This window comes from Bos taurus, chromosome 11 (genome assembly GCF_002263795.3).
Source record: "Bos taurus isolate L1 Dominette 01449 registration number 42190680 breed Hereford chromosome 11, ARS-UCD2.0, whole genome shotgun sequence".
Lineage (NCBI taxonomy): Eukaryota > Metazoa > Chordata > Mammalia > Artiodactyla > Bovidae > Bos > Bos taurus.
This window is the reverse complement of record NC_037338.1, coordinates 95844729-95867285: the sequence shown is the minus strand read 5'-3', so window position 1 is coordinate 95867285 and position 22557 is coordinate 95844729. Positions and strand designations below refer to the sequence as shown.

The 22557-nt window shown below is 52.2% G+C and overlaps 3 protein-coding genes across 4 annotated transcripts; 1 reads left to right on the top strand and 2 right to left on the bottom strand.

Moving 5' to 3' along the window:
• Window positions 1-324: 324 nt before the first annotated feature.
• ARPC5L (actin related protein 2/3 complex subunit 5 like) lies at window positions 325-7520 on the bottom strand. Its single transcript, NM_001034737.1, has 4 exons — window positions 7294-7520; window positions 3159-3231; window positions 2013-2189; window positions 325-874 (listed from the first exon to the last, which is right to left on the bottom strand). Exons 1-4 carry the CDS (start codon window positions 7440-7442, stop codon window positions 812-814), a joined length of 462 nt encoding a protein of 153 aa, NP_001029909.1. The 5' UTR covers window positions 7443-7520; the 3' UTR covers window positions 325-811.
• A 5159-nt stretch (window positions 7521-12679) lies between these two features.
• On the top strand, window positions 12680-17300 carry RPL35 (ribosomal protein L35). Its single transcript, NM_001034495.1, is given in 4 exon segments — window positions 12680-12721; window positions 13130-13266; window positions 14337-14418; window positions 16633-17300. Coding segments are annotated over 4 exon segments (372 nt in total). The 5' UTR covers window positions 12680-12718; the 3' UTR covers window positions 16783-17300.
• On the bottom strand, window positions 16819-21772 carry WDR38 (WD repeat domain 38). Of its 2 annotated transcripts, NM_001163946.2 has the most exons (9): window positions 21247-21385; window positions 20552-20672; window positions 18883-18999; window positions 18669-18766; window positions 18250-18330; window positions 17892-18023; window positions 17621-17770; window positions 17229-17276; window positions 16819-17137 (listed from the first exon to the last, which is right to left on the bottom strand). In NM_001163946.2, the coding sequence occupies exons 1-9, from the start codon at window positions 21313-21315 to the stop codon at window positions 17063-17065; spliced, it is 891 nt and encodes a 296-aa protein (NP_001157418.1). In that variant the 5' UTR covers window positions 21316-21385; the 3' UTR covers window positions 16819-17062. The 2 variants fall into 2 exon arrangements, with proteins under 2 accessions (NP_001157418.1, XP_010808660.2); XM_010810358.4 differs by having other exon boundaries at window positions 16819-17276; window positions 21247-21772.
• Between the last annotated feature and the right edge of the window lie 785 nt (window positions 21773-22557).

Sequence of the window (22557 nt, the reverse complement as noted above, 5' to 3'; positions counted from 1 at the left end):
AGTGCACTCCCAGGACTCCAAGTGCAGTCACACAAACTGAGGATTGTTAAGTAAGCGCCGAAACTAGGTCCAAATCAGAGGAGTAAAAACAACAGTTATTCAGCAAAACATGTCTGTGTAGCAGCCAGCAGCACTGTGGCCCAGGCTGAGGGACTGCTGCACCCAGACTGTGAGGAAGCCACGCTCGCTCCCGGGCAGCTCTGCAGGGACTTTTGTCTGTCTACCCCTCCACGTCCAGTTTCCAGAACAGGCCACCTCTCATTCATGACCATCCCATTTATTTCCCGTTCCTTTTATACACGTGAAACACACGGCAGAGTATATACTAATAAGCCAAGAGCTTTATTGATGCAGCAGGCACTTTACAATGAACCCAAGAGAGCCCGCCTTCTCTGGGAGGTCGGGGTGTCTGTACAAACCCTCGGGGGTTTCCGCTTCAAAAAAAAAACCAAGCTCTCCCTTTTACGGCAGCCCTTGGATCTGCACCAGCCCAAATCACCCCTCCCTCCTTTTAAACAGGCAGTGCACACAGGTACCCCGGACCAAGGCGGGCCAGCCACTCTGGTAGACGGTCACAATGTCAGTTCTGCGTTACTCGTGAACAAAGGCATAGACTATCAGATCCTGCAAAGGATTTATGAAAACAGTTAAGACGATCTCTCCCTCCACCTTGAAAATAAAACACACTTCAGTGGATGCAGGTCCTGAAATAGTTGACTTGGGAGTTCCGAGGCAGGCGGCCCATTGTCAATCCCTTCTTCGATAGCCTGTGCATCCAAAATTCTCGAGGTAACATGAGTCTCTCTTTTTTTTAAACAGTCTTTCTTGCTGTAAGAACTCTTATAATGGAGCCTAGTCCTCCTACTGCTAATGCCTGTAGGGGCAGCAAAAGAAAAGGTGTCAATTGAGATCTGGTTGGCCAAGGGGCTCCTCGCTTCTTGCCAGGGGAGACGGGACTACACTCCTGACCATGTCACAGATCTTCTGAAAAAGCATTCCTGCAAGAGCACATAAGAGGTGCCAATAGGGCCCGCATTCGAGGGATCAAGCCCTTTCCTGGAACAAAGGGTCCCCAAAAGCCGTTGGCTCTTTAAGGCAGGAGAACTGGGCTTGCAACACTGTCACCAAGCTCACACCAAGCCCCCCAGCTTCCCTTTGACAAGCTCACTGTACCCAGGCACAGCCCTAGGCCCTAAAACAGACACTAGCCCACTGCAGTGGAAATGTCCACAGGCTCATGCATCCGGCTGCCATGAAGGGACCAGACAGCGTGGCCCCCCAGACCACTCCGAGGTCTTTGCTCAGCTCCCAAGCACCATGGTCACCTCCGTGACGAAGCCCAGGAGCTCACCTTCTGGCAGAGCAGGCAGAACACCCACCAGCGGGACCAAAGGCCACAACCCAGCCCAGGCCTGAGGCCGGCCACGTGACTGACCCCTCAGTTAAGGGCCGCTCCCTTAGTACTCGGCAGAGCCTTTCATGAGGGACACTGGCTTGACAAGAGGTGCCCCCCCCAACACCTTGTACTAAAACAAGCAAAGGACAGGCCCAGCTTTTCCAGCTTTAGGAGGATGAAGGCCCTATTAAAAGACTGCCAAGGTATCTACCACTTTCTGTGTGGCCTGGTGAGGTGAGGCGAGGCTGGAGCAGGAAGCCCTCAGAGCTAACCAGAGGGCTCAGCCTGCATCTAAGGCCCAGGACCACCACCTCCGCCAGCCCGAAGAAAGTAATCAAAGCCCTGCCACCAGCAAGCCTGCCTGAACCTCCCCAGCCAAGTTACAGGCCCCGAGGCCTGCCCAGCAAAACTCGCAGCTAAAGCAACGGCAGTGACCAGAGATGGTGGACCCCTACCAGTGCTTCCTTGGGAGAGGTAAGTGCTCAGATGTCCCAGGTTGCTTGAGGCGTGGCCCTCATTCTCACAGGCAGCCCATCCTGTCTGTGTGTGGGACTGCCTGGCCTGTTGATCTGAACCCTGGGCTGGGGGTGAGCCAGTGGGCAATATGTTCACGTACCTTTTCATGCCACTGGAGTAACACTGCACTGCTATTCTCTGTGGGCTTCTCAAACCCTTTATAAATGTACTTCATTAGCAAGTCAATGCCATTTCTGTCCAGCGACTGCACAGCCTGCTCGATTTCGCTGCTCTTAAAGTTTGTAAGCACTTTCAGCACCACGCCCTGGGCCCGCTCCTACAGGGGAAAGAGAAAGGGAATGGGGTCTAGAGCCATGGCCCAGGCATACCCACATCCTGCACTGCAGGCTCTGAAACACCAAAGCAAGTAGTCAGAACTCATTAGGAACACTGCCCAATTTCTAATTCATTTGCAATGCTTAAAAAAAAAAAAATATATATATATATATAGTGAAATTTTGTTTATTAAGTCTCAAAGTATCCCAAAGTATTCAAAGCCAATGATTTATTCCACTTATCTGAGGGGAAATAAGCAGTTTACTGGGGAGAAGAATCACTACTTCTGATGACACCAGCAAGGCCTTAAACTCCCATATTTAAAAAACAAACAACAAACCCCCCACATAGCAAAAGGTGAGTTTCCTTGGCCGTATCTTCTGTGCTCACTCCCAGTGGAACAAAGGGGCCATTCCCCTCCACGTTTGAGAGGTGCAGCCATTGATTAAATCAAGATATCATCACAACATAGGAAAAAACCCAGCTCTAAAGAGACCCCTTTCCCTGGACCAAATTTTAGATAGCCTCACTGATGAGATTTTAGGCAGCCTAACCGATGCGGTCTGCCCAAGTGTCTCATCTCACCTGTTTTTAAGAGGCAGAAATCATAAAACACTGAAAATCCTTATGCAAATAAAGCCTATTCGATAGCTTATAAAAGCATAACCACTAAGTCCCATGTGGCAAGCTAATTTATAACTTTGTTCATCAGGAAGGGCTGGGCTGACTTCTCACCCCATGAGGCTTTGGGGAGGAATGAACGTTTCTTTGGGGAGTGTTTACTACAAACACTGACAGCTTTGGTGTCAGGGGCGCCAGGCAGCTTCTGTGGAAACACTGCCCGCTGCCAGCTCACTTCCCTGGTAGAGATTCACTGATGCAGAGTGAGACACATGCTGTCCAGAGCCCCAGGGAGCTCACGCCCTGGTCCCAACACCGCCCAGCAGCGCCGCGGCTCGACCCCCTTTACCTTCACGGCTTGGTTCTTGGTGTTGACAGGAGAGTTCCGCAAGGCTGCGTGAAATGCCCGGAGCATGTCCCCTGTGCACCAGCAGCGGTTAAGGACAGCTCGCCTCAGCACGTCCGCGCTTTTCTTAACAAACTCATTTCAGAAGGAGCTCAAGGGGGCAGAGACAAATGCCATCTTATTCACATCTAACCCCCACCCACTGTGGCTTCTGGGTGGGCACAACCTGTTAATAGAGGGCAGTCTATAGCTCTGCTGAGCCACGCAGAGGGCAGAAGGGGCACCTCTGCCATACCTCTCCTTCTGCGGCCCCTAAACCTTCCCCTTCAAAGCAAGTTTGGACATGGACTCGCTCCCTCCCGGGAGGAGGAATAAAGTTGCTGCCCCAGCAGGGTGACTTGCAGCACTATCTGACAAAGCTGGTTGACATCTGCTTAGCACCGGGCCCCGTATCTGCCCTGCTAGACCCTCATGACCACTGTGTGAGGTTATCATTTTCATCTTCGCATTCTCCAAAGGGAAGAACGAAGGCACAGATGGAGGTCCCTAATTCTTAATCCAGTGTGTTAAACCATTAAAGAAATTAAGATGTGCTAAAACTTTTATCTTCCAAAACCTACCCAAGTCAGGTCCCAACGGAGGGAAACTTAACAATCTCAAAGAACCTTCTGCCAAGAAAACGAACCAACCCTCCCCTTCTTGTTCCCCAAACCTTAGCAGGAGTCCTGACACATTCTTTGCTGAGCTCTGAATATCCAGCACGCAAAAGAAAATTACAATCTGGGTTAGGTCCCTAAAGGTGACACCTATTTTAAACTGAATTACATCAGCTGACTTTCATTTCCTCATCCGAAACATCAGCTTCAGCCAAAAAGCTTCAAAAATAGAACAAGAGGTGGCTTCTGCCCAATCGGGTCTCTACTCCTGTTCATGCAGCCATACCCACGTGTGAACAGCCAGAGCCTCCCGAGCACAGCCGAGTCCCCCGTCTGCCCCCCTGTGGCCTCCATCTTGAGTGAGTTGGGCCCACACACCCAGGGTGGAGCCCCCTAGCACCCTGCGGGGCTGTGGTCCACCTTGCAATGTGAGAGGCAGCCCACTCACACCCTGTACCTGTCAGCTTTGGAATTCCTTTCTCCCAGCCAGGCACGGGCCAGTCTGATATCAGTCACTGATAAAACTTCTACCTCAGAACTCTTTGTGAATTTGGCATCCCAGAGAAATAAGCAGAGTCCCAGTAAGCTTAAGAGGAACCGTACAACTGGCACTCCACTAACCAAGCATGGTTGGGAAACAGTACTTCAGAAGATGAACAGGTAAGGGTCTTCACTGTAGTGTTGAAAGGGCCTTCAGCAGCTGAGGCAACTAGGGAGCAGGGAGGAGCATACCATCTATCAAGCTGGCCTCTGTCTAGGATAGTTTTAGGCCCTTCCAGAAAACCGGCTGTGGAAGCTGGGGAACGGTGCCCAGCTCCTAGTCTCCTCTAGATCAGGGTTTCTCAACCACAGCACTAATGACATTTTAGAGCAGATGACTGATGTGGGGTCTATCCTGTGCATCTGACAATACTGAGCAGCACCTCTGGCCTCCACGCACTAGTTTCCAGTGGCACACCCCACCACATACCAAACTGACAATCAGAGTATCTCCAAACATGGACAAATTTCCTCAGGGGCAGCAGACACTGCAAAATCACTCAAAACTCTGCTCTGGACAGATCCTCGCTCCAGAGGATCAGAAGGTGCCTAAGCAGGAAGAAAAAGAACCAAGTCTCAGATATGTGCCCAGGTGTTTTCACGTGTCATCTCATTACTGCTAACAGTTCTTTGTGACAAGAATCATTATTCTGATTTTAAAGGCAATGAATCTGAGTCTCAGAGAAGGAAATTGACGGGCTCAAAGTCACAAAGCTAAGCTGTCCAGCTGGCCTTCAAACCCAAGCATGCCTGACTCCAAAGTCAAGCTCTTTCTACAACCCTCTGCAGCCACTCCCCTGCAGACCCAAGTGGCATGCCCAGGATACTTGCTGTGGGTCCAGTACTGTTCTGAAGCCTTCTGGGATGCGATGCAGTAATGCTCCCATGGAACCTGTAAGCCCAGCTTGGTTCTCCTTTTAACAAAGGAGGCTACCAAGGTTCAGAGAGGGTAACTGACCTACTCAAAGTCACACAGCTATAACGTGACTGAATTGGGTCTGTGTGGGTACACAGCCCATGCTCTATTTCATCCATGACTTGCTTCCCTGTAACAGAACTAGGATGGGCCTACTCCCTACATTCTCCCACTCCAATCAACCAACCCCTATCCCTACTCCCCCCACCTCTGTTCTAAGACTCCTAGAAGCCTGCTCCACAGTTCAATAATCTAATCTAAATCCAATACCTGGCACATGGTAGGGACTGAGCAAATATTAGCTCCTTCCACCTCCCTTCCTGGGCCCTGCTCAGTTCTCATTTGCTAACCTCTCCTTCCCCAATCCCAAGAGGTACACTCTCCATGGTAACAAGGTTTCTGACACTGCCATTAGTGGAGAAACTACCATCCCCTGATGTGCTAAGCCTAGGCTTCCAAGCAGCCTCAAGGAACCTATCATGTCAGGAGTGTACCAAGAGGTGACCTTCAACAAGTCCCTGCAGCATGGGACCAAGACAGCAGATAACCAGACCTTGCGCTCCCCTTCTGTGGATGATCTGGGCCACAGGTCTGATGCTGGAGTCCTTTTGCCAATACCTGCCCATGAGCCGGGTTCTGCACCACAGTGCAGAATCAACCTTCCCTCATGGGGGCCATTCTCATGACCCCACTTCACCAACGGGGAAAGCATGGTGATCCTGACGGGGCAGGAAATAACAAGCTTGAATCCCCACCTTTGAAAATACATTTCTGTTCAAACAAAGAAAGGCTGAAGGTATTTGTTTCCAAGGCACATTGGAGGAACACTGCAGGACTCCTCCCAAAGGCAGTGAATGGGTTCAACTTCCCAAGCTGAGTCAACTGATAAAACACCCAGAACCTGATTTATATACAGTACAGCCTGAGCCTCCAACCCTGTCCTGGCCAGTAAGGGGGAGGTGGAGGCACTTCCTGTAACACCATTTGAATAAAGAAAAATCCTTCCTGTGAGAATAAGTCAGTTTCCTGTGCTCAAAGTGCTAAAGGACCAAGCAGGCTGTGACAACCACCTCTATTTTTAATCTTGTTTTCTAAATGCTTGTTTTCTGTGACCACAAACAGTCATTTCCAGTCGCGGGGCTCTACTTTTACATCTCACTTTATGCTGCTTGGTTTTTCTTAGCTCTAAACAACTCGTTTTTTTCCACTGCTTCCTGCACAAGAAGGCCATGGGGGGAGGGAGCCAAAACTCACTTGTTGAACGTGGCTGAGACCACTGAGGTCCAAAACCCAATGGTCACAGGAAACTAAGAGTAGGTGAGGAAGAGTGGCACTAAGCTGAAGGGTCAGAACGATTCTGAGGTGCGAGGTGAAATCTCAGACCTCAGGGCTGGACTAAGGCTGCAGCCTTCGCTCCCCCTTGGGTCCTTTCTTCCCAAAGACTGCCATCTACCACCTATTTTCAAGTGGTGCTGCGATCCAGCCCGAAAGGACTGTGCCTGGGAGCCGCCCTGGCCTCTCAATTACTCAGCGGTGGCTCACCTTGGCCCCTCCCGCCGATCAAGCCCGAGTAAGGCCCGGTTTCCTGCATGAGAGAGATGGAGTGATCGGGAGCCCAGGCAAGGGCCAACCTGAGGGGACGGAGGGAGGAAAGAGGAGAGGCCTCCCGGGGCAATGAAGGGCCTGCGGGGCTGGAGGTCCGTCCGGCATGCTCTTGGGGCCGCCGAGCCAGCCAGCCCACCAGGATCCAGGAGCCGCGTGGGGCCGCACTGCTGAGGGAGGGTCCAGGGGCCCGGGACCAGGACAAGGGGGCCCGAGACCAGGACAAGGGGAGTGGGGAGGCCAGATGAAAGGGAACTGAGGATGCCTGCCCGAGGAGAGCCAGATCGGGAGTTGGGAGACTGACCTGGGGGGTCCTGGGGTGAGAGGAGCGGAGAGGCCGGCCTGAGGGGCCAGAGCCAGGGATGAGGAAAGTAGGAAGGCCGGGCCACAGGGGAGCCCGGGCCGCCGCGCGGGGGAAGGATATTGCCGCAGGAGCCCGTCCACCTCGCTAGGGTCCGGGCCTGGCTCGCCCGCCGCCGCCGCCGCCTCCTCCTGCTCGTCCACGAATTTGTTCTCATCAAATTCATCGATGTCCACCCGACGGAAGCGCGAGGACAGCGTGTTCCGGGCCATGGCGGGGACTCAGCGCCCGCTGAACCGGCTATGCTCCGGAGCAGACCTCCACTCTACTCCGCTCAAAACCGGCTCCGGCTCGGGGGCGGGAAGCGGCCGCCCGGCACCTCCTCCACCTCCTCCGCGCGCAGCCGCTGCCGCCCGCCCACTTCCGGTTCTCGCCGGAACCGGAAGTTCTGGTGGGAGGGAGGGGCGGGGTGCGTCGCTTTGGGAAGCGCTGAGAGACCGACCTGGCAGTCTAACCTGTGGACCACTGCGGGGCTAGTAATCTTCATGGAATCTCAGTTTACCCTTCTGAGAAGCGGGCGGCCAATCCTCCGCAGGCCCAGCACATAGATGCCACAGCTGCACTCTTCGGCTTCCCTCCTGCACCCGAGGAACCCCTGGCCAGGGCGGGCATAGTCGCGGATTCCGGGTGTCATCTCTGCCCAGACTGAGGGGGCACGGGGCCTCCAGAAGAAGGAGCCCTGCTCTGCCTGTCGAGTGCTGGCAGGCTTCTGGGAGAAGACAGCTTCGAGCTGAGGCCTGAGGGATGAGTAGTAGTTCTTATGCCCCGAGAGTGATTGAATGGGAGAGCCTAAGTCTCGAATTTGAAGACCTTAGGACGCCACCACACGGAGCTCAGAGGAGGTTGCATCTGACCTTATTGTTGTAGTGACCCTATTGTTAATGGCCTGGGAGACTTTCAAGACGTTTAAAATGTATCGAGGGTGCTGACAAGACAGTGAAGACATTTGGATTTGAGTGCGGCGTCCCGCGTGTGTAGCAGTCTCCTAGACCCGCAGTGTAGGGGGCGGGGATAGGGGGATGACCCTGTGACCACCATCCTGGCAGGAAGGGCGAGGTCCTGGGGACTGAGAAATCTTGACTGGCTGGAAAGGCATATCCTGGAAGAAAAGGAATCTGCAGAATCTGAAGTGGGGGAAATGGGGGTGGGGAGAAATAGGGCAGAGTCAAGGACAACTTTGTGGTGTCAAGATTAGGTGCCTGGGCTGCTGCTTGAGGGGCTCTTGCTCTCGTTTTCGACTCTTTGCGACCCCCTGGACTATACTGTCTATGGAATTCTCCAGGCCAGAAGGGATAGGCTCCCACCCACCATCCCAGGGTAGCCTTTCCCTTCTCCAGGGGATCTTCCCAACCCAAGGCTCGAACCCAGGTTCCCCACATTGCCTGGGCCCGGGGTGGCGGGGGCGGTGATTCTTTACCAGCTGAGCCACAAAGTGAAAGTGAAAGTCGCTCAGTTGTGTGGACTCTTTGCGACCCCATGGACTATACAGTCCACGGAATTCTCCAGGCCAGAATACTGGAGTGGGTAGCCTATCCCTTCTCGAGGAGATGTTCCTAACCCAGGGATCGAACCAGGGGTCTCCTGCATTACAGGCGGATTCTTTACCAACTGAACTATGAGGGAAGCCACAGTGAGCCTTAGCCTGAGACTACATTGGGTCTTTGTTTCTATATAATGGTATTCCTTTTCATAAAGACCAGTAGTTAATGAAATGTGCGTGGGTTTTCATTTTTTCAAACATTTCTCATTGAACTCTCTACAGATCAAAAAATATTGCCCAGCTAAGGTGCTACCTAATATTGGGTGCTAAAGATAGACTCCTACAGTGAAACAGGTGCTGAATAAAAGTCTCAAGGGTCTTGGGAGACCTGCCTATCAGTTCCATACCTGGGAAGAAATCTGTGACCGAGGCAGGCAACAAGCTAACAGAAATTCATATCCCCAGAACATTCTGATCAGAAGGAATTTCAAACCAGAAATGCTCATTTTAAAAGTAAGGAAATAGCTCCCAAGTAAACTAGTAAATGAAATAATATCACTGTTTATGATCATGGATCTGCCTTCCAGTCAGTGAGGCAGAAATTTAAAAATCCACACTATGTCAGGGATGACTGCATTTTGAGGAGGGGGAAAAAAAAAACATGCAGTTTCTGAGAGCACCTTGGATAAAGTGATTAAGAGAAATGTCCCTGAGGAGGTGATGCTGAAGTGGATCTGAAGGATGGAGCCAAGCAAAGGCTCAAACACAGGGCAAGCTTGGTGTGTTCCAGAAAAAGCAAGGCCATACTGGAGCAGAAGAGTAAGAAGAAACAAGATGGGGCTTCCCTTGTGGCTCAGCTGGTAAAGAATCTGCCCGAAAAACCTGGGTTCAATCCCTGGGTTGGGAAGATCCCCTGGAGAAGGGAAAGGCTACCCACTCTAGTATTCTGGCTTGGAGAATTCCATGGACTGTATAGTCCATGAGATTGCAAAGAGTCAGACAGGACTGAGCGACTTTCACTTTCTGAAATGCAAAGAAATCTTAACCTACGAGAAGAAACGACGACGTGGAAGAGGGAAGGGGGAGTGGCGGGTGCTGTAGGACTTTGAAGGTGAGAAAAGGATGTGGTCTTAACTCAGGACAGCCCTGGAAGTTCTGGGCAGAGAAGAGACATGATCTAACTTCAGTTTGAAAAGGGTCCCTTTGGCAGCTCTACTGAGAACGGGAACCAGAGCAAACGGAGGTGATTTATGAGGTGACAACAATGGTCCAGGAGACAGGCAACGGTGGCTCAATGTCCAGCAGTTGCCAATAACAGTGGTGGGAAGAGGCTGGGTATTTTGAAGATGTGCTGTGCTTAGTTGCTTAGTCGTGTCCGACTCTTTGTGACCCCATGGACTGTAGCCTGCCAGGCTCCTCTGTCCATAGGGATTCTCCAGGCAAGAATACTGGAGTGGGTTGCCATGCCTCCTCCAGGGGATCTTCCCAACTCAGGAATCGAACCAAGGTCTCCCGCATTGCAAGCAGATTCTTTACTGTCTGAGCCACTGACAGAAGCTATAGAATTTGGGGGTGGGTTGAATGTGGCATGTAAGAGAAACAGGGTAGTCATAGAAGGGGCGAAAGAGGATGAGATGGTTGGATGGTATCACTGACTCAGTGAACATGAGTCTGAGCAAACTGGGAGATAGTGAAGGACAGACACAGTCCATGGAGTCAAAAAGAATTGGACACAACTGAGCGATTGAACAACAACAATAGATAAAGTTCAGAAAAGCTGTACACAATTATTAACTTTAATAGAACTATAAGCATTTGGAAAATATGATAGCCACGTTCCTGTGCCCCATTCAACCTCCATTTATGACTAATCCATGCCAAGAATGCCCTCTGCTTCCTCTTACACCCTTCCCTCCATTTCCTAGAAGCCTGCCTCACTGTGATCTGAGACAAAGCTCAATTCAGTTCATCCAACAAGTATCCATGTGCTGGGTCTGGAGGTGAGAGAAACCAAACCAGTTGTCAGCTATGGTTCTGCTCCTTGGGGAACTTCCAGGTTGAATGTGGGGGCAGACATATAAATTTCATTCTAATTCAATATATTTGGGGTTAGAGAGGTTTGATTGCACAGAGATCAACAAGGGGAGGTTTTGTCCCAATTTACTCCAAGGCTAAAGATTCATTAACAGAAACCCATAAGAGGGTGGGAGAAGGCTTCCTGGAGGTGACATCTGACAGCAACAAGGGGGCAACCTGCCTTTAAATAGAGCTCTAAGACGTGGGTGTGCCTTTGTTAATGGTAGTGGAGTGACACTAGGGCATGGATTCATGCTTGCTGCTGGGGACAAAATGCAACTGTTCAATCAGAAAGCCTGAGCACTTTGCCTTGTGAAGTCCCCCCTTTAACTTTCAGGGCCACTTTATGTGTTCATTTCAACTGGGAACATTAATATCAATGATACTGAGCAGTTGTTATGCATCAGGTCTTGTGCAAAGAGTTTTACATGTTATCTTCCTGATCTTCCTAAACACTACATTTCACAGGTGAGAAAACTGAGATTCAGGGGAAGGGATCTGCTGAGAGTCAGCTGGCACTAAGCAACAGAGTAAGAATTTGAAACCCGGTCAGGTTCACTAACAAAAGGCCATGAATGCCTTTTCCCCTAAATAACACATGCTGTCATTATAGCTGTCTACCCCACCCCTCCCCACCCACCATAGACTTTAAATTCCTCCAAAGCAGAGGCCATGTTAATTCATCTTCTAAAACCCTCAACCTTCATCCCCTGGACCCACCCAGAACACTGGCACCCAGCTCGGAGTAGCCCAGACTGGGCAGCCTGCAAAAGCGTACCGAATGAATGAATGAACAAATGAATGAATGAAGAACAAATAAATGAGTAGATGAATTCCAGTCTTACTAGTCAAACAGGTTGCCTCTCACCCCAGGGTGAAATTTCCCCACTGCCCTGTAGGAAACAGACCAAATCTAAGTAATTTTCCAGGAGAAACATCAACAACCTCAGATATGAAGATGATACCACTCTAATGGCAGAAAGTTAAGAAGAGCTAAAGAGCCTTTATGATGGCAGTGAAAGAGTGAAGTGGAAGCAGTGACAGATTTTATTTTCTTGGGCTCCAAAATCACTGTGGATGGTGACTGCAGTTATGAAATTAAAAGATGCTTGCTCCTTGAAAGGAAAGCCAAGACAAACCTAGACAGCGTATTAAAAAGCAGAGCACTCACTTTGCGACAAAGGTCCATATAGTCAAAGCTGTGGTTTTTCCAGTAGTCATGTATGGATGTGAGAGTTGGACCATAAAGACGGCTGAACACCAAAGAATTGATGCTTTTGAATTGTTGTGCTAGAGAAGAGTCTTGAGAGTCCCTTGGACAGCAAGATCAAACCAGTCAATCCTAAAGGAAATCAACACTGAATATTCATTGGAAGGACTGATGCTGAAGCTGAAGCTACAATATTTGGCCACCTGATGCGAAGAGCCGACTCACTGGAAAAGGCCCTGATGCTGGGAAAGGTTGAGGGTAGGAGGAAAAGGGGATGTCAGAGGATGAGATGGTTGGATAGCATCACCGATTCAGTGAACATGAGTGAGCAAACTCGGGGAGATAGTGAAGGACAGGGAAGAGTGCCGTAACTGCACTTCATGGGGTCGCAAAGAGTCGGATAGGACTTTGTGACTGAACTACAACAAAGTAATTTTCAGCGCGCAAGAGAGAGACAGGCTCATTGCAGGGCGGGACTCCGGCTCCTCGGGGCGGGGACTCGGTTCCTCAGGGCGGGCGGGGGCTGAGTGGGCGGTACCAAAGCGCTCCTCGAGGCGTCGGGTGGGGAGGCTGGGCCCGCGCGGGATGGTAGGGGCGGAGCCAGGGCTCCCCCGCCGCCGCTCTATTGACCACGCCCGCCGCCACCCGGCAGTAGTTGTGAAGGTCAGCCCCGCCTCTTCCTCTTTCCCTCCGAGAAGGCAGCGGAGGCAGACTATACAGTCATGGTGAGTGTGGGGAATCGGCCGCCATCCGCGTACTGTGGGGCTTAGGGGCCGGGATGGAGAGCGTGTAGCGAGAGCTGAGAACCCATCTGCCAGCCTGACCTGTGGGACGCGTTGCGAAGTGGCCTAGCGCCACCTCAGTCTTCCCCCCACCTCAGGCCTGGGCCCTGAGAGGTACGCGCGCCCTCCCGGGGCCTCCGTCTGTCCGTCTGCGGAATGGGAGTAGGGGACCAACCTCGCAGCAGGACTGGGCGAGGGCGCGTCTCCTGGGGTCTGGGTTGCCCTGCCCGAGGCGGGTAGTGCTGGGTCTCCAGAGCGCTCTTGGCCCAGGGCAAGGCGCTCGGCCTCGAGGGGCGGGCTGCGACGCAGGTGGAGGGGAGGTGTTTGACCCAGACCTTCCCTGTCGGGCAGGCCAAGATTAAGGCTCGAGACCTTCGCGGCAAGAAGAAGGAGGAGCTGCTGAAACAGCTGGAGGACCTGAAGGTGGAGCTGTCCCAGCTGCGCGTGGCTAAAGTGACAGGCGGCGCGGCTTCCAAACTCTCCAAGATGTAAGTGAACTGGCGGCCAGAGTACGGGGACACACGTAGGGGACTTTCGAAGTGGGCTTAAGGAGTTGGCCGTTTAACTGCCCTTTCCATGGCTCCGTGGGTCAGAACGTGGCGCCGTTTCTATTCAGCCTCTTTAGGTGCCTCTTTCTCACGCCGAGGCGTGTGGTGACCCGTTGCTTTTGACCTGTGGTCCTTTTTCCTGATGTAACGGCTTGACTGTCTAGAGGAAGAATTAAGTGCCCCCGACGTCCCGTTTTAATGCCTCCTTTGAGTGACTAATTGACCCCATTCCTCTGTCTCCCACCAGCACTTGATGTTTTTCCTCAGCCTCTTTCACTTGGTTGAGGCATCCCTTGCACCCCTTATTTTAGTTGTAGTGTAACTTACTGGTGTATGGGGGGCAAGAATCAAAACTTGAGAAAGGAACATAAGTTCGGAGTTAGTCAGCTGGGGCATAAATTCCACTTCTGCCACACTGTACCTGATGTGCAGGTTGGCACACCACCCATGTTTTTCCCCTTTCCTATAAAATGGGCCCCCAGTAATTTTCTTATGGTGGTGCATGCTGAATCAAAATGATGTTTACAGCCATTTACTGATCAGCCCTCATTCAGCATGAGGACGTGTTTCACTTATCCCCAGCTTTTTCTTGTTTTCAGCCTTGTCCCCTCCCAGTGGCCCAGCTTGAGGAATAAGGTCCTCCAGTGAGCTTATTCAGATCCACATTGCTTAGGTCTTTTTTGTAGCCCTTAGGATATATGGCCAGGGATGAAAGGTCTTTCCTGGCTGACCTTCACTTCCCCTCATTAAGCCTCACTGAACACTTCACAGCTCTTCAAAAACACTGTTTGTGCCAGCTGCTTCATGTCCCCTTTCCTAGGATGCTCATGTATTGTTTCTCTTGCCTCCAGAACACCCTCCTGGGCTGGGTTAGGCACCTCCTGGGTCAATGTGGGTGAGCTGATGGGCAGTGCCCCTGCCCTGTGACATCTTGGTCAGGCCCTGAAATAGATACCTTGGGGAGTGCTGTGTGTCTTACACATCTTCATTGATTGTCTCTTGTTTTGTAGCCGAGTGGTTCGTAAATCCATCGCCCGTGTACTGACCGTCATTAACCAGACTCAAAAAGAGAACCTCAGGAAATTCTATAAGGTTAGTGGAGAAGGGATAACGGTGCTGGGCTACAGGGAGCAAAATTCCAGCTCTCCCTAGGCCCAAAGGGTGGTATGGTGAGCTCCCACTGGGGTGCTTGGGACTGGGCTTTCTAGAGCCTTCTAGCATATGACATGCAGACAGCATGTGGCTGCAGTTGTCAAGGAATCAAAGGTGTGGGAGTCTGGATAGAGTTGGATTTTGAATAAAACCTCACCAGCTGGGTGAGTTTGGGGAGTCTATGAGGATTGACTGTTGAAATGTTTTACTTGTCTTGGTGTGTCAGTCACCACCAAGTATCTGGCATTCTCATTTTTCAAATGAGGACCTCAAGACTTGGGTTAAGTTGCCTGGCATCACTGACATGCAGTAAATGGAGTGATTGGGCTTAGATTCTAACCCATAGGGTGGGGGTGGATTGAGTGCTTCCAGGAGATTGCCACAGGTGCCTGTCCCTCACAGCCTAGAGTTTTTAACAACTGTTTTCTGGGGCTTGTGCCTAAAACTAGTATTAAACTATGAAGCTGAACCAGTGAGAGATTTTATAGAATGCGTCCGCACACATGGCTTCCCTGATAGCTCAGTAAAGAATCTGCCTGCAATGCAGGAGACCCTGGTTCAATTCCTGGGTCCAGAAGATCACTAGAGAAGGGACAGGCTACCCACTCCAGCATTCTGACCTGGAGAATTACATGAACTGTATAGTCCATGGGGTCGCAAAGAGTCGACACAACTGAGCAACTTTCACTTTCATTTCATGCACACATTTGGTTTACTACAAGGAAATGACTTGTTTGTTTGTGGAGGAGGTGCCCTCTGTCTCAAAGAGAGGATCCTGAGCAAGCAGAGCTCAAGATTTGGTTGAAGCTGCTGCCCTCAGGTGGGATTTCTTGGAGAAAGCCACATCCCTGCCTTTAAGGCCTTTCGGCTGATTAAAGCAGGCCCACCCAGATTACTCTATAATCTCTTAAAGATTACTGATTAGGGGGCTTTGACTGCAAAATGGCTTCACATCAACACCCAATTAGTGTTTGAATGACTGGAGGGTTTGACATGTCAAAGTTGCCACTGTGTGCTGCGCTTGTTGCCATCCCTGGACATATGTACTTTTGTGTCGCTGGGGGGGGGGGGGGGCGGGGGGGCGTCTGTGAATTGGGTCTGGAACGTTTATCAGGCTCTGAGGGAACCGTGTAGAGGTATGGCCTGGAAGAACTGCCTCCATGACCATCCAGTGAGTACACTCCATCATACAAGCCAGGCAGGGCTCCAGGAGGTAGAGATGAGGTCTCTGTATCAGCACTTTTTGATAAATTAACCTCTGGTCCCCTGTGCCTGTTACATGGTTATAAGCACTTACATGGTTATAGGGACTGGAAATTGTAAACAGCGTGTGTGGCTATGGCTACTTTCTTGGACAAGGAGAGCTCTAGGTGCTTAGCAGATTGAAAGCAGGAAGCCCTGACCTGTATCAGCGGTATGAGGGGTGTGGATGGGCAGACTTTCAGGTTTCCCCCAGAGCTTGCCCTCATCTCCTGTGTAGCTTTTTCCCTGCAGTTTTCTGCCCCAAGGCTGTTCATGTCCTGAACCCCACACCCACCTGCCCTGTGCCTACCCCTCCAGGCTGTTGGCAGTTCCCGACCTGAGCTGTCACTGTGCAGGGCTTTCATGCCCACTCTGGTTTCTCGCTTTTGAGGCTGTTGTCAGTTGTGAGGTGAAGCCTTCCTCAGTCTCTTTCCTCCTCCACACCAGCGCACCACTTGTTTTCTGGTGGGCTGGGACCTCCTTGAGCAGGGAGCAGGTCTCATTTGTGGCTAAGCCAGCACACAGGACAGCGCTTCAAATGAAAGAGGCCCCAAGGGGCCTTGGCAGAACAAAGGGGGACCATCAGAGCTGGCTTCACCTAAACTGACAGGGGAGGAAGTGGAGTGAGAGCAGAGATGGAGAGATGATCCATCTCCTGTTAAAGGCCCGAGAACAGGAGCCGAGGTAGGAACTTTGCCCCTCATAGCAGGATGGCCTTGGCCATGCCAGATCTTCTCCTTAGATGCATGTGTTCAGTGTTACTGTCACCACAGGCACCTGGCAGACATCTCCCCGACACACACTTCCCTCAAGTCACTTCCTGGCACCTCATTTCCAACCTCCGGGGTGCCTTAGGTATTGCAGTGCTCCCAAACCCTAGTCCTCAGGTTCCCCTTGCTTCCCCTCACCCAGGGCAAGAAGTACAAGCCCCTGGATCTGCGGCCCAAGAAAACACGTGCCATGCGCCGCCGACTCAACAAGCATGAAGAGAACCTGAAGACCAAGAAGCAGCAGCGGAAGGAGCGGCTGTACCCCCTCCGGAAGTACGCAGTCAAGGCTTGAGCATCCAGCTGTCAATAAAACAGACAGACCACTGGCTGGCATTGCTTTGTGTTTATAGGGGCTTCAGTTGTTGGGGAAGTGGCTATGGTTACCAGGTGCCCGATGGATTCCAGCAGGCTTGCTGCCCTGGCCATAGAGATCTGTTGGGTGCTCTATTATGGTTACTTTGGGCCTGTGCCCCCTGGGCATGGAGAGGCAGGGGTGGAAGGTGTGAGAGCTGTAGATGGTGATGTTCGGTTTGAGCAAGTCAAGGTGATCTGTGGTGGACTTGACATTTTGTCTAATCAACAGCTCCAGACACTAAGAGTTTCCCGTCTGGCATAAAGGCACAGGCATGGGCCACGTTCAGAACCCCCTGCCAAAAGCATAATATTGGGCTTTGGGGGTGCAGGCCTCCCCAGCAGACCTTCCACTGCACCCTTGTTTGCTTCGGCCACGGACCTTACCTTCAGAGTCTCGGTGCACTTTCCTGTATTGCAGTCCCAGACTTTGACCTGGAAATAAAAAGGTGACGGGTAGGGAAGTCTTACAGGCTGGTGTCTTTGACAAAATTTTGTTGTCTGTGAGGTGTGTTTAACAAGGGCTGCATAATAACAGACATTTGGTGCAGTATATTCTTTGCCCTGAAATTGAGTCAGAAATGTCAGCAGCGCTGATATTTGGGCCAGTGCAGACATGAGTGCCAGGCATTAGGTACAGAAGTGGTTGGTATCTGGGTTCTACCCCTGGTAGCTTACTGAGGGCAGATAGGGAACTGGGCATTTCTGGACCTGCTGAGGGCTCTGGGAGGGAAGGTGTGAGGTGGGAGTTGGCAGGAAGGAAGGCCTGGAGGGGTTACCATGTGGGAGTAGCCAGCACTGGCCAACTGCTGCCCATCGGGGGAGAAAGCAATGCTCTTCACCCAGGTGATGTGGCCCTTGAGCTGGATGAGCAGGCTTCGGGTTGAGGGCTTCCAGATGTGAATGGTCTTGTCCCAGGAGCCAGATGCCTGGACAGCAGACAGCTCTAAGCATATAGGTTTGGGGACTGCATCCTCTGCCCACCAAGTGGCCCATGACCCTCAGAATTGCAGTTGGCAGCCACCCCAGAACTCAGGCAGCCTAGCTCACCAGTAGGCCAGATGGTGAGTAGCACAGGCAGCTGATGTTCCCTCTGTGACCCTCCAGCTCCTGGTGGAAGATCCCAGGGGTCCCTGCCCGGAGGTCCCACATGCGGATGGTAGAATCCCAGGAGCCAGTGGCCTGCAGACAGCTGCCCTGAGTGTGGAGCCTGCTTCCTCAGCTGGCCACGCCCACAGGAAGCAGGCACCATTGCACCTGCAAAATCCCCATTTTATAGAGGGGACAGACTCAGAAGAGCTAAGTCAAGGTGTGGGATTTTAACCACTCTGGCCCAAGTGGGGAAATGGAAATGGGGGTGGGCTCCCAGTTGCCTCATCTTGTTGGGGTCGGGGCAGAGATGGCTCACCAGGCAGTCTGAGCTGGGTGCGAAGTCACTGCTCTGGACAGAATCTCGGTGTCCCACAAAGTGACGCAGCACCTGGCCTGACTGGAGGAGAGAACCCTAAGCTTTGGAGAGCTCCACCTCGGATGGGTCAGACCCCGGGCCCTCTGTGTGAGCCTGCCTGGGTAGTGTCATGCTGCGTAGGGGTTGGAGGGGCTTCCAAGGCCTTGACAGAAGAGGGAGCACTTCATGGCAGAGGAGTTGGGGTACAAGGGTGGGTGGGAGGGGACCTGGGGAGGTGGCTGCAGCTAGATGCAAGGAAGTGGAACACCAGGTGTGCGCACGGGCAGTGGCGGAGATGGAACAACCTTTCCCGGTTGGGAGAGGGTGACCGTGTGGAGGGCCTCTCGGGATCCCAGGCCTCTGGCTGCCCCTCCACATACCTGCACCTCCCAAAGCATCACCCTCTTGTCCCAGCCACCCGAGGCCAGCTGCTTGGAGTCATGGCTGAAGCTGACGGTCTCCACACTCCGCTGGTGACCTGTAGACACCCGCCAAGTGTCGAGGAGAGGCGAGGTGGCACAGGACACGGCAAGGTCTGAACAGGAACCCAGGCCTGGCTGCTTGGCTCCCACTCTTCCCCCCCAGCCCACTTACCCTTCAGGACCTGCAGACACTTGGCATCTGTGGCATCCCACAGGCGGATGGTGCGGTCACAGGAGGTGCTGGCAAAGAGGCGGCCATCAGGGGAGAAGCGGCAGAACCTCACGGGGCCTGGGGCGGGTGGCCATGGTCAAGCAATGGGGAGCTACCCTCCACCTCCAGCCCTTGCAGTCTAAACCCCTGCTGATTTCTTCAGTTGCATTGCCTGTCTCCCTTCTCACTCCCTTCTAACCCTTATCCTCCAACCAGCTGGAAAATTCCTGGGCTTCCATGCCTTTGGTCTGAAATGGCAAACTTGGTTTGCCCATCTGGAAGATGAATAAATCAAATAAAACACCTCCTTTCAGCCCAGCCTAGGTTCTACATTATCCTCTTTGACTCCCCAGCCCCTGGACTTTGCCTAGTATAACATGAACCAATTTGCCCTATAATTATCAGATTTCCCTTGTCTTTTTAATTATAATTTACTGAGTTCTTACTGGGAGCCAGGCGCTTTGCTTGCATTAATGTCATTCTATAGGATAGCAACTATTATCCCCATTCTAAAGAAATGAGGCACAGAGAAAGTGACAAGACTTGATTTCAATCACAGTCAAAAAAGTGGGTAAAGAGATGAATATAAAGGACGTTGTGCCAAGTGAAGTCAGTCAGCAAAAGAAATATTGAAAGATTCCACTTACACCAGGTATTTAGTTAAACTGGAGACAGAAGGCAGAACAGGGGTTGCCAGGGGCTGAGGAAGGGAGATATGAGTTCAAGGGGTACAGAGTTGCAGTTCTGCAAAATGAGAGTTCTGGAGACCAGCTGCACAACAAAGTAAACAACGCCATTGAACTGTACATTTAAAAATGACTGAAACTGGCTGACTTTATTTTTGGGGCTCCAAAATCACTGCAGATGGTGACTGCAGCCATGAAATTAAAAGATGCTTACTCCTTGGAAGGAAAGTTATGACCAACCTAGACAGCATATTAAAAAGCAGAGACATTACTTTGCCAAGTCAAGGCTATGGTTTTTCCAGTGGTCATGTGTGGATGTGAGAGTTGGACTGTGAAGAAAGCTGAGCGCAGAAGAATTGATGCTTTTGAACTGTGGTGTTGGAGAAGACTCTTGAGAGTCCCTTGGACTGCAAGGAGATCGAACCAGTCCATCCTAAAGGAGATCAGTCCTGGGTATTCATTGTATGGACTGATGTTGAAGCTGAAACTCCAATACTTTGGCCACCTGATGCGAAGAGCCGACTCACTGGAAAAGACCCTGATGCTGGGAAAGATTGAGGGCAGGAGCAGAAGGGGACGACAGAGGATGAGATGGTTGGATGGCATCACCGACTCAATGGACATGGGTTTGGGTGGACTCCGAGAGTTAGTGATGGACAGGGAGGCCTGGCATGCTGCGATTCATGGGGTCACAAAGAGTCGGACACGACTGAGCAACTGAACTGAATGTGGTATTACCGAGTTTTAAGTGGTAGGATTTGAGTCCAGGTCTGTCAAGAGTCAGGCTCAGGACCCAAGGGACCAGGTCCCATCTCCTTGCCCTCTTACCCCAGCCCTACCGGTGCTATCTTGCTGGAATGCCCAGCTCAAATGCTGGTAGACTCTGTGGAATGCAGAACAGGTCAATGGGCCTCAGTCTCCCCATCTGGGCTGAAGAGCCTCACCTTTGTGGCCACGCAGTCTCCACAGTAGCCTCCCGCTCTGGGTCTCCCAGCCATATACACAGCCGTCCTCAGAGGCCGTGAGCAGCCTCTGGCCATCGGGAGAGAAGGCTGAAGAGTTGACCTGGAAAAAAAGTAAAAAAGGCCTATCCTGGGGCAAGAAATACTTTTTGCTCATGCCTAACTCCAGACTCCCAAGCCAGCCCTAAACACTGTCCCAAGAGCCTGGGGTTAGAGCTTGGACTTAAGGCCTCTCAACAACCAGAACCCAGGAACCACTCTGCAGTAGAGTCAAGAGCTTGGAGCCTTCTCTGCTGTCTTGTAAAACCAGAGCCTGAGGCTCAGAGCTAGCCTTCTTTAGAAGCCAAGATCCCGTTTTAGAACTGCAGTCCAGAACTAGCTTAAAATCTGCTCTATGCCCTGAGTTCCCTCTTTTTTTTTTTTTTTTTTCTTTTACCCTCCTCCCTCCTCCCTCCCCTACCCTCCCTCTGGGTCGTCCCCTCTTAAGCCAGAGTCCAGAGAACACTGGAATCAGCCAGGAGTTTGAACCCTCTCTGGAACCACAGTTTAGAATTCTAGACCCCATTCTGCACCTGGAGCTCAGGGACTACTCGAGCTCCCGAACCACGCAGAACCAGAAACTACTCGAAAGTCAAGAAGCCCAAAGTCTGTCTGGGGAAAGGTCGACAGAACCTCACCTCCCCGCGGTGCCGGCCGAAGAATTTCACTCTCCCCACGGCCAGCTTCCCTCGGGGCCTGCTGTTCATGGGCCTGCGGCCGCCCGCCCTGGCGGGCTCCCTCCTAGGCGGGCGCTGGGTCCGGCTTGCGGACCTGACTTAGGACAAGGTGGAGGGGAAGGGGGAAACTGTGTACAAGCGGTCTCCATGGCAATCGGGGAGGGGCGCGCAGCCGCTTTGGGGTCTCTGGGAAGCCATGAGAAGGGAGTCTGGGAGACTGTTCTCAGCCCGGGGGGAAGTGGGACAGCAGCAGGCTGGACCGCGGATGGCTCCAAGAAGGAACTTCCCTGCCCTAACCGCTGGCAGTCGGACCTTGGGCAGCTCTGGCCGCGGAGGGGGATGGCGCGTGGCGGCCGCTAGAGGGCACGCCAGCACCACATCCCGCGTCAGCCTCTGCGGCTGCACCGAACCCAGGCACAGTGCTAAGGGCACATAAGCCTCTTGGAGAGGATCCTGTTTCCCCATCTGCCTAATGGGGAGTCCCATCCCTGCCCCTCAGGGATCCAGCATGACACAAGATAGGTGCCCATGAGGGCCCACCCTGGACCAAAGACCCTTTTCCTCCAGGAGTGGCCAGTACCGGGGCTGACTGAAATGCCCCCATGGAACCTCTGGAAACGATATGATATGATATTTAGATCTTCATCTCGGCCCTCCGGGATCTCTGGCTCTCCACGAGCCAGAGGCAGTATGCAAAGCACAGGACATTAAAAAGTGAAGTCTCTGATAACATTCCCAGCAGCACGAAGTGTTCCATCTGAGGACGTGGAGGGAGGCCCCAGGAGTTGTCAAGATCCTTGTTGGATAGCTCAGCTGAAACCAGAAAGAACAGGACTTGGTTTCAATGTGCATTTTTCAGATGAGGAAACTGAGGCTCCAGGAGGTGGGGGGACTTGCTCAAGGTCACTCAGCCAATAGGAAAGGAATTGGGACCTCATCCATGTCTCTCTGACCCTGAGGCCTATATTAGGACCACCTGCCATGAACTCCAGGGGCCTCACAGCAGATGAAGCATCTGACTCCTGGTACATCTGGGAAACTGGCCCTGGGGGGACAAACTTGGTCCAGTCATCCAGCATTTCCATGGCAGAGCTGGGGGCAGAACCCAGCCCTCTCCCCACGGTTGGACAGGGGAGGGACTAAGATACCCCACTCTCCCACTTTCCAATGTATTCCAGGCTCCCTGAGGGTGAGGCTGGGGCAGCTGGGCTTTGAGAGTTTCAAACTCAAGTGAAGTGTTCCCAGTGGTGATTCACACCCCTCCCCCCAGAC

Excerpts from the sequence above, each read along its gene's own strand:
- ARPC5L (NM_001034737.1), bottom strand. The coding sequence starts at position 7,442 with ATGGCCCGGAACACGCTGTCCTCGCGCTTCCGTCGGGTGGACATCGAT. Across the intron at positions 3,232-7,293 it reads GTGGACGGGCTCCTGCGGCA|AGGGGACATGCTCCGGGCAT; the intron begins ATATCCTTCCCC and ends CTGCTGGTGCAC. Across the intron at positions 2,190-3,158 it reads CCAAGAACCAAGCCGTGAAG|GAGCGGGCCCAGGGCGTGGT; the intron begins GTAAAGGGGGTC and ends TTTCCCCTGTAG.
- WDR38 (XM_010810358.4), bottom strand. The coding sequence starts at position 21,315 with ATGAACAGCAGGCCCCGAGGGAAGCTGGCCGTGGGGAGAGTGAAATTC. Across the intron at positions 19,000-20,551 it reads GAGACTGCGTGGCCACAAAG|GCCCCGTGAGGTTCTGCCGC; the intron begins GTGAGGCTCTTC and ends CACCCGCCCCAG. Across the intron at positions 18,024-18,249 it reads CACCCAGCTCAGACTGCCTG|GCCACTGGCTCCTGGGATTC; the intron begins GTGAGCCATCTC and ends AGCTGTCTGCAG.